This window comes from Cebus imitator, unplaced genomic scaffold (genome assembly GCF_001604975.1).
Source record: "Cebus imitator isolate Cc_AM_T3 unplaced genomic scaffold, Cebus_imitator-1.0 Scaffold91, whole genome shotgun sequence".
NCBI lineage: Eukaryota > Metazoa > Chordata > Mammalia > Primates > Cebidae > Cebus > Cebus imitator.
The window spans coordinates 1,677,650-1,686,721 of NW_016107406.1; the positions used below are offsets into that span (position 1 = coordinate 1,677,650).

Genomic DNA, 9,072 nt, shown 5'->3' on the forward strand with positions numbered 1-9,072 from the left:
AAAAAAAAAAAAAAAAAAAAAAAAAAAAAAAAAGGAGGGGGCCCAGCCCCTTCGGGAAGAGCCAATCGGAGACGAGCGTCTCTGGCGTCAGCGCCAGGGCCGGCGCGGATTGGCTGCGCGCGTCTCCCACTTCCCCTCGGAGGAAAGGCTCGGCTCCCAGCGCGCCCCTCCCGTCTCCCCCGCAAAAAAGTTTGAGTCGCCGCTGCCGGGTTGCCAGCGGAGTCGCGCGTTGGGAGCTACGTAGGGCAGAGAAGTCATGGCTTCTCCGTCCAAAGGCAATGACCTGTTTTCGTCCGACGAGGAGGGCCCAGCGGTGGTGGCCGGGCCGGGCCCCGGGCCTGGGGGCGCCGAGGGGGCCGCGGAGGAGCGCCGCGTCAAGGTCTCCAGCCTGCCCTTCAGCGTGGAGGCGCTCATGTCCGACAAGAAGCCGCCCAAGGAGGCGTCCCCGCGGCCGGCCGAAAGCGCCTCGGCCGGGGCCCCCCTGCGGCCACTGTTGCTGCCGGGCCACGGCGCTCGGGAAGCGCACAGCCCCGGGCCGCTGGTCAAGCCCTTCGAGACCGCCTCGGTCAAGTCGGAAAACTCAGAAGATGGAGCCGCATGGATTCAGGAATCCGGCCGATATTCGCCGCCGCCCAGTGAGTGCGCGCCTGGGCCGGGGCAGGGGTAGACGGTGGCGCGGGGTACTGGAGGGAGCGGGGCGCGGGTGTTGCCGGCTGGGGATACCGAGACCCTTCTGCGTGCGCTCCACTCCCCGGAAAGCAAAGCCCAGCGCCTCTGGACCCTTTAGTGCCCGGGGCGTTTGGCGCACCAGCCGCATCCAAGACACCCTCTGGGTAATAACCGCGCTGTGTGTGTCTGAGACTCCCTCGCCTTACAGATTGTTCAACTCTAGAGCCAACCCCACCTGGGTTTACGGGGTCGCTTGGTGGTCGGTTTCAATAGCCCTCGGCCCTGCGCTCCTGCCACTTGGTTTTTGTTTCACTGTTCCCCGGGGTCTCTTCCTAGGGAGTAAAGGAGATGGATCCATGTTCAATGAGCACCTGGATGAGCCAGGAACGAGACAGGTTCAAAACTCAACCCTGAGAGGTGCGCCCCCATTTTAAAGATGAGTTAACTGGGCTTAACCAGACATTGAGTAGAAATCATTTTCTTTCGTGAGTCCCGCCGGTGTCGAAGCAGGACCCCACGGAGGGACGGTGGCACCAGAGATGGGTGCGGGGAGGAAACGTCTCCCTGTGGTCTCCGCAGCCGGCACCTCGCCAGCGAGGTTCTGGGCTTCGCCGGGAGCGGGCTGGGGCCAGAAGCGCGCGGGCTCTTCTTGGCTCACAGTAATAATTAACCGCATTCCAGTAGGGCTTGAGAGTTTACAAAGTGATGCTCATTAGCTTACCAGATCCAGATCTCTCTAGAACCCCCAAGTGTAGATACTGGACTTGTGACTAGCCTGTTTTTCAGACGTGGACGCTGAGGCTTTTAAAGAAGATGGCCTTTTCTTGTCCTTCCCAGGTTACCAACAACCACTGATTGGCCACGCCCTGCTCCTCTGTTTGGTGCCTTGACCACTTTGCTTCCTCTCCCCAGAGAGACTAGGTGGAGGTCTGCACCTGTACCCCACTTCTACAAGCGAGGCTGCAGAGATTTGTCCTCCGCTTCAGCATCCATTTTTGGTCCCTGGGTCCTTTTACAATTTGGAGACGTCATTCTTTACAGTCTCTTTTACTTTTATCTCTTGGCCTTTATGGTTTCTCTGCCTCCTAATTTCCCCCGTTCCCCACCCCATTCCCTACCTTTAAGAAAGGTAAGGGTGGGGATTGTGGAGGGACTTTCTCCAAAGCTGAGAGAGATCCTTTCACTATTTGCATCATTCAGCCCTCAAGACCAGACACACTGTATTTTGTGAACAAAACAAGGCCATACACCCAGGCGTCAATGGCAGTCCCCTCTGGCAGTCTTTCTCCACCCTGTTAGAAACTCTGAAAGATTCAAAGGGTGAGGAGATTAAGGGACTCAAAGAATTTAAACTCAAGTTTGCATAGTGCTTTACAGCACTATTCACAGTATTATCTTATCTCCTCTATAGGGCAGCAGCCGGCCTCTTAACAGCTGAGGACATTTCAGAAAAGTTCAGAGAGGAATCCGCAGTTTGGGCCTAAAAAAAAAAAAAAAAAAAAAGAAAGAAAAGAAAAAAAAAAGCTTGGGACCATTTAATGATCACCTACCAGGTGGCAGACAAGGCTCTGGGCACTCTTAAAATTTTAGTACTCTGAACCACATTGAGGGATTAGTGTTACTTACCCACTTTATTGACAGTGAAGTAGAGGCTGAGAAAATTAAAAGACTTAATTTGTTTAACAGATATTGAGTACATAGCCTATGGCTATGCTCAGCCAAAGATATAGGCCTTAAATGGAGCAGTGTCCAGAGGTTGGGAATCCTGCCATCCTTAGGCCTGTGGGTCTGGGAAGGTAACGACCCACTAGCCCTCTAAACATCCCTGGCTGTACTCAAGTTTTCCTACTGTTGGTAAGGCAACCTTGGGCCCTGGCTGTGACCTTTCTGTGAAAAGAACTGGAAATTCTGAGAAAAAAGTTTATAACCTGCACATTCTGCACATATATCCCGGAACTTAAAGAAAACACACACACACACACACACACACGCCCGCCCGCCCGCCCATAAAGAGGAGTTGTTGGTGCTTTAGGCCTGGCGGTGGCAGCGGGAGCCCTGTGGTCGGAGCAATGGGTCCTGAGAATGCCAGGCGTTGGAGCCTGGGGCGAGAGGGAGCTACCCGCCCGGGCCTGATTTTGTTATTTGGAGGAAGTAGGATAAATGCTGTTTTGCCTTATATAATCGCATCCTTCCTCTGGCTGGTTTAAAATGGTGGGGGGGGGGGGAGTGGAGAGGTGGGGAGTGTTGCACTGGGAGGAAGCCTCATAGCATCATGGTTTTGATATACATGTGCGATCCCAGTCACCTGGATTTCATAATTCAAATGTAACCCGTAGGAGCAGCTGGAATTACCCTTTCCAGGTGTGTAGTTGCTTGAAAACCCCACAGAGAGCCAGGAGCAAAGGTATCTACACACTAGGAACTTATCTGAGCTGAGACACCTCCTGAAAGCCAGGCCTAGTTTGAAAGGGCAAGAATTTTGCTGGTCTCTTGAGAGTCTCTTGACAGTGTTGTTAATTTGTAAATTAAGTTGGCTCCCCAGCTTTCTGATAACTTAGGGATTAGCATATGCAAAAGTATAGACTAGTCTGTGGTAGTTTCTTACCCCTCCCTCTCCCAGATTTCTGTTCTTTGATTGATTACAGAGTCTTTTACCTCTTTTTAAGTTAGTAAAGTGATGGGTAATAATGGGACACTAGGACAGATCCATCTCTTGTTGGAAATGGAGGCTGGGTTGGACTTGCGCTGTGTCACCCTCAGTGTGAAGTGTAAACTCTATCTTGGGCCACCAAAGTAACTAAACAAGAAATGCGACATTCTCCCATGAGTACATTGGAGGTAATACTGTGGCTACATTTGGGAAATTAGCATAGCTCATAAAAGCCAAATGCAGAAAATTGTTTAGCATTTTATCGCCACAGCTCCATCTCTTCCACCCACACATCCTTGAGGAAGACAAGCCGAAAGTTAGTTGATGCTGGGGAATCACAAGGATGTCCCAGTCTGTGATTTGCCGCAATTGAATTCCATTCTAAATGCGGAGTCTGAATGCTGTTGGCATACTTTTATTTTGCTTGTTTTTCCCCATGACAAACTAATCATTTACACATTTGCCCTAAGCCATAGAATGGGTAGAGGGGAATGACTAAGATGTCATCACATGCTCTCAATTCGGAGGCAACAAGATCTCCCCTGACATTTACATTTATGGGCTAGCTAATTTTTCCCTTCGTCTTAGTAAAGTTTATATTACAGAAGCAGCCAGCCAAGAACCTTATCCCACATCCAGATCTGTAAAATGATGTTCAGATTTTATAATCTGTGGACTGGATGCAATGACAGCCATGTGGTTGTTTATTGTGTGGGACTGCCCCCAAATTCAAAGATGCTATTAATTTACCGCAGACCTTATCTGCTCGATTATCCTTCATAAATATGCTGACGCAATCCACTTTTTCTGGTTCAGAGAGGAGACCAAAGGAAACAGCTAACCCAGTTGCTAAGACCTTTTTTATTTTCCTTCTCATATGTGATTGTCTCCACGTCTGAGGGAGGCTGGGATAACCATGAACCTGGCCTCTCATTTTTAAACACGAGAAATTATGCTCAGGAGAGAGTTTTATTTCTCACAGAACACTTGATTCCCTTGTCTTTACAGTGTATGTTATATTTCTATTATCTCTAATGCTGTTTGTTTTCCATATAGAAGGTTCAGTTACACCATTAGATTTCCAAACTTTTTGTTAAAAGACTCATTTTTTAAAAAATGAAGCAACTTACCCATTTATATAGAGTCCATCTCCCTCCCAAGAAACACACATAATTTTGACAAAGATACCTTTTTCGAAGATGAAACAAAGTAATGTCTTTGCATACATAGATATGTATATGTGTGTGTGTATCTATATATGTATATGTATATATTGTTTTCTTTTTTAAAGCTAAGTGCTTTCAGTTGAGAGGGGAGGCTGGAAAGGAAAAAACCTAGAGAGATGATGGGGGACAGGCGTTTTATATTATTATTTTAATGTGACGTAGCTTTGTCTTGCTAATCTACTCCCCTCCCTGATCTCTAGGACATATGAGCCCTACCACCTGCACCCTGAGGAAACACAAGACCAATCGGAAGCCGCGCACACCCTTTACCACATCCCAGCTCCTCGCTCTGGAGCGCAAGTTCCGCCAGAAACAGTACCTCTCCATTGCAGAGCGTGCGGAGTTCTCCAGCTCTCTGAACCTCACAGAGACCCAGGTTAAAATCTGGTTCCAGAACCGAAGGGCCAAGGCGAAAAGACTGCAGGAGGCAGAACTGGAAAAGCTGAAAATGGCTGCAAAACCTATGCTGCCCTCCAGCTTCAGTCTCCCTTTCCCCATCAGCTCGCCCCTGCAGGCAGCATCCATATACGGAGCATCCTACCCATTCCATAGACCTGTACTTCCAATCCCGCCCGTGGGACTCTATGCCACGCCAGTGGGATATAACATGTACCACCTGTCCTAAGGAAGACCAGATCAATAGACTCCATGATGGATGTTTGTTTTGAAGGCTTTCCTCTCCCTCTCCAAGAAGGCAGTACCAGCCAATACTCCTGCTCTGCAAACCCTGCGTGCACCACCCTAAGCGGCTAGGCTGACAGAGCCACACGACAAAGTTGAAATTTGTTCTATTAGGCGGAGGCACCAAGCCCTGTTTTCTTGGTGTGATCTTCCAGATGCCCCCTTCTCCTTTCACAAAGATTGGCTCTGACGGTTTTTATGTATAAATATATATATAATAAAATATAATACGTTTTTATACAGCAGACGTAAAAATTCAAATTATTTTAAAAGGCAAAGTTTATATACATATGTGCTTTTTTTTCAATATATCGCCTTCCTGAAAGAGACTGCGTAAGTCCGTTTGTTGTATTTTCTTAAAGAGGGATACAGATTATTTGCAAAATTTGCTAAAGTCAATGATTTTGATGGGATTGTTGACTTCTGCTTATGGAAAACAAATATTAGAATAAGACACAATGCACATAGAAAGTATTAGATATGGGGAGATTATTCAAAGTGAAGGGGACACCTCATATTTCTGCATTTTACTTGCATTAAAAGAAGCCTTTATATACTACCATATTTATTCCTATCTCTCCCCTCCCCACCGCTACCCCACCACACACATTTTTAAAGTTTTTCTTTTTTTAAGAGTTTTTTTTTTTTTTGTAAGACTAATAACTGGGATGAGAAGAACCCTGAGAATGCCTGGAGGTGAAAACTAGAAATACTTCCTAATTCTTCTCAAGGCTGTTGCTTAACTTCATTTCAGATAATTGGAGAGTAAAAAGTTAAAGCCTGTTGGAAGGAATTGATGATTTCTGAGAAATACTAGGTACATTCATTCTCACAGATTGCAAAGGTGATTTTGGATGTGTGCGTGGGGGGATAATAGTAATTTTCTGCTTAAAAAATGAGTATCTTGTAACTATTACCTATATGCTAAATATTGAAAAATTAGTAGATCCAGAAAGAAAAAAAAAAATGCTTTCTCTGTGTGTGTACCTATTGTATGTCCTAAACTTATTAGAAAATTTTATATACTTTTTAACATATTGTGGGCAGAAGGTAAAGCCATGTTTTGACTTGGTGAAAATGGGGTTGTCAAACAGCCCATTAAGCTTCCTGGTATTTCACCTTCGTGTCCATCTCTCCCTCCCTCCAGTATACCTTTGTCCCTTTGAAAGGGTGCCTTGTACAATTTTATATATTTTATTGAAGAATTATCTCTTATTCTGAATTAAATTAAACATTTGTTTTATTGCAGTAAAGTTGTCCAAACTCACAATCATTTTAAGAGGTGCTCTCTGTTCTTAGCTAGGCTTAGGTTGAAAGTGCTACCCAGATGAGGGGGGAGCTGGTATTTTTAAATATTTTAATGTAAATCAACCAAGAGTTGTGGCCAGATTCAGCCATGTTGGGGTAATACATGGTGGTGGGGAGTGAACTGAAGCTACTGAAAAACTTTGAAATGTTTCCTCTAGCAGCTTGTTACTCATGGAAAAGAGGTGAAATTGCTGCTAGGAGTTCTTCAGAAAAAGTACAGTGAAAGATGAGCTTTACATAAGTGGTGAGGCAGAGAGATCAGCCAGTATCTAAGTCGTTTGTACATGATCAAGGGAAAATCTTGAACTTGAAATCTCCCAGCTACCAAAACATCAAACTTAAAACTGAGGAAAGGGGTCCTTGTAGCTATTTGTAGATGGACACGGTAACCAGACACATTCGCTGGGCTGAGGGATGGATGCCCGCTGCCCTTTCAGGAGTGTGTCAAATCGCATTCCGTTTACGATTCCTAGCTCCTTCCAAGGAGATGGACTCCGAACAAATACTCTTCGGTTTGAAGTGGGAAGGTGGTTCATTCAAGTCCTTTTGCAGCCCAGCCTCTCTCCCATTGGAAACTGGATACAGAACTGCGGTCGGGCTTGGGTTTTGAGGCATCACGATAAAATGGCGATGGGTGGGGGACGCTGAGAAGAATCTTAAACTCAGCTTTCTGTTGCACGAATAAATCCGAAGTGGTTCCTGATGATTGATACCTTTCCGAGGTCAGTGTTCAGATGTGAGGCTCCGGTGACTCGGAACAGAAGCAGAAAGCTGCGAGGACTTCTTGCGTAAACAGCCCGGTGGGCAGATTGGCACTTGGCACCTACCAGGACTGGCGCTTCGTCCCGCGCTTCCATTGTGCCTGCACGCACTTTGAAAGTGGGCGCCGGAAACTCCGTTTTCTTGTGGGGCCAGGGTCGGGCAACGTGGCTCAGAGGTTTCACAAGCTCCAGCGCAGAGGTGATCCAAACCCAGGGGTAGGCTCGAAGTCGGAGTCTGATTTTGTCTTTCTCAGTTGCTCCGCCGGAACTGAGCCGCTGGAGCGACCCAAACCTCCCCGAAAGCGCGTCTCTCGTCCGGCTGGACGTCTCCAGCTTGAACTCCTAATCTCAGCCCGGAATTTAGCCATATTCATTTAATGATTGCGTTTTCCAAAGGCCAAAGCCTTTCCCGGTTTCGTCATCACACGCCAAGTTGGGTCCCTAATTAGCCTGTCCACCGAGCTTCCTTCCCGGCGCCGCTTGGACCCCGCAGCCCCGGGCGATCTCAGCCCGGGTCGGGGATCCGGAGACGCCGGCTCCGGGTTAAGACTCTGCTCGTCCCCAGGAGGACGGGGTCGCGAACCAGAGTGCGATTCGTAGAATAGGGGCTGCGTCTTGCTTGGCTGCCGGGGTAGGCTGGAATCCATCTGGGGGACTGCGCACCATCCCCATCGCCCCAGATGCCGAAACAAAACCTAAGGCTCAGAAAGGGGAAAAAGAATTGCTCAAGATCGAACAGACGCACCCCAGCGCTAATAGGTGGATGGGGTTACCGAGCTGAGAACCAAGCCTGAGGTCCGCGGGGCCGGGCAGCCGCCTTGCTCTGTGGCTCCCTTCAAGCCTGCAGTCCCGGCTTGGGTTAGGAGTCACCGCGGTCCGTGCCTCGGTCAGGCTTGGTAGGGCACACAGGGTGTTTCAGAGGCCAGATTGACAACCTGTGGCGGCAGAAGGACCTTCCCTTACTAGGGACCCGCGAAGGTGCGCATTGCAAATTAAAGCTGAAGATGCCAGTGTGCGGGCTTTGGACGTCCTTGCATCCGTTGCCAGAAGCCCGGCACACAAATGTACCCTCCCTTCCATGCTTTCAGTGCTTTGTTCGAAACTTTTCAAGAGACACAGCTCCACTTTTTGGAAAGAGGGGAAGAAAGCAGGGGAAATCACACTTGTGGAGCCCCTGCAGTGTGCAGAACTAGGCTTTCCCCCCTCCCCACCTGTGTTCTCATTTAGTTGCTACACACCCCTTGGAGAGGTATTATGGTTGTCATGTATAGTAGAGGAAACTGAGGCACAAAGAGGTGACTCACTAAGGTTACAGAGCTGGTAAGTAGCCGCAGGGAAACCCGCGCCTAAATGTGAGTGGATGAGGTGGGCAGGAAGGATGGTGAGGGCAAATGAGGCAGAAGTGTATCAGAACCTATGCAAGGGCCTGGGGACACTCTGGATCCCCAGACCCTGAGATTCCAGGCCTGCAGCCTCTCTCCAGCTCCCCTTCCCATCCCTCATTGCTAGCTAACACAGTGGACCTGGGGCTCATATTCAGCCCTCTCCTTTCCCCCTCCCAGCCTTGCCTTGGCCTCATAGGGGGAATGGAGGGAGCAGGGCAGCAGGAGGTAGGCAGTGAAGGCCTGACTGAGAGCTGTGGCTGGTGAAACGTCTGCCTGACCCGACTGAAAAGAGGATCCCTGCTTTTGAGCAGAACCTTGTCTGACCGAATGAAAACTCCCACGGCCATTCTTTGCTATAAAAGCCGCTCATTTGCCACGGGTTGGAGAGGCCA

At 48.6% G+C, this 9,072-nt stretch overlaps 1 protein-coding gene across 1 annotated transcript; it reads left to right on the plus strand.

The window, feature by feature from the left end:
* The first annotated feature begins 133 nt into the window (after positions 1-133).
* Positions 134-6,493, plus strand: MSX2 (msh homeobox 2). The gene is made up of 2 exons (XM_017535105.2): positions 134-635; positions 4,746-6,493. The coding sequence occupies exons 1-2, from the start codon at positions 257-259 to the stop codon at positions 5,168-5,170; spliced, it is 804 nt and encodes a 267-aa protein (XP_017390594.1). The 5' UTR covers positions 134-256; the 3' UTR covers positions 5,171-6,493.
* The last annotated feature ends 2,579 nt before the right edge of the window (positions 6,494-9,072 follow it).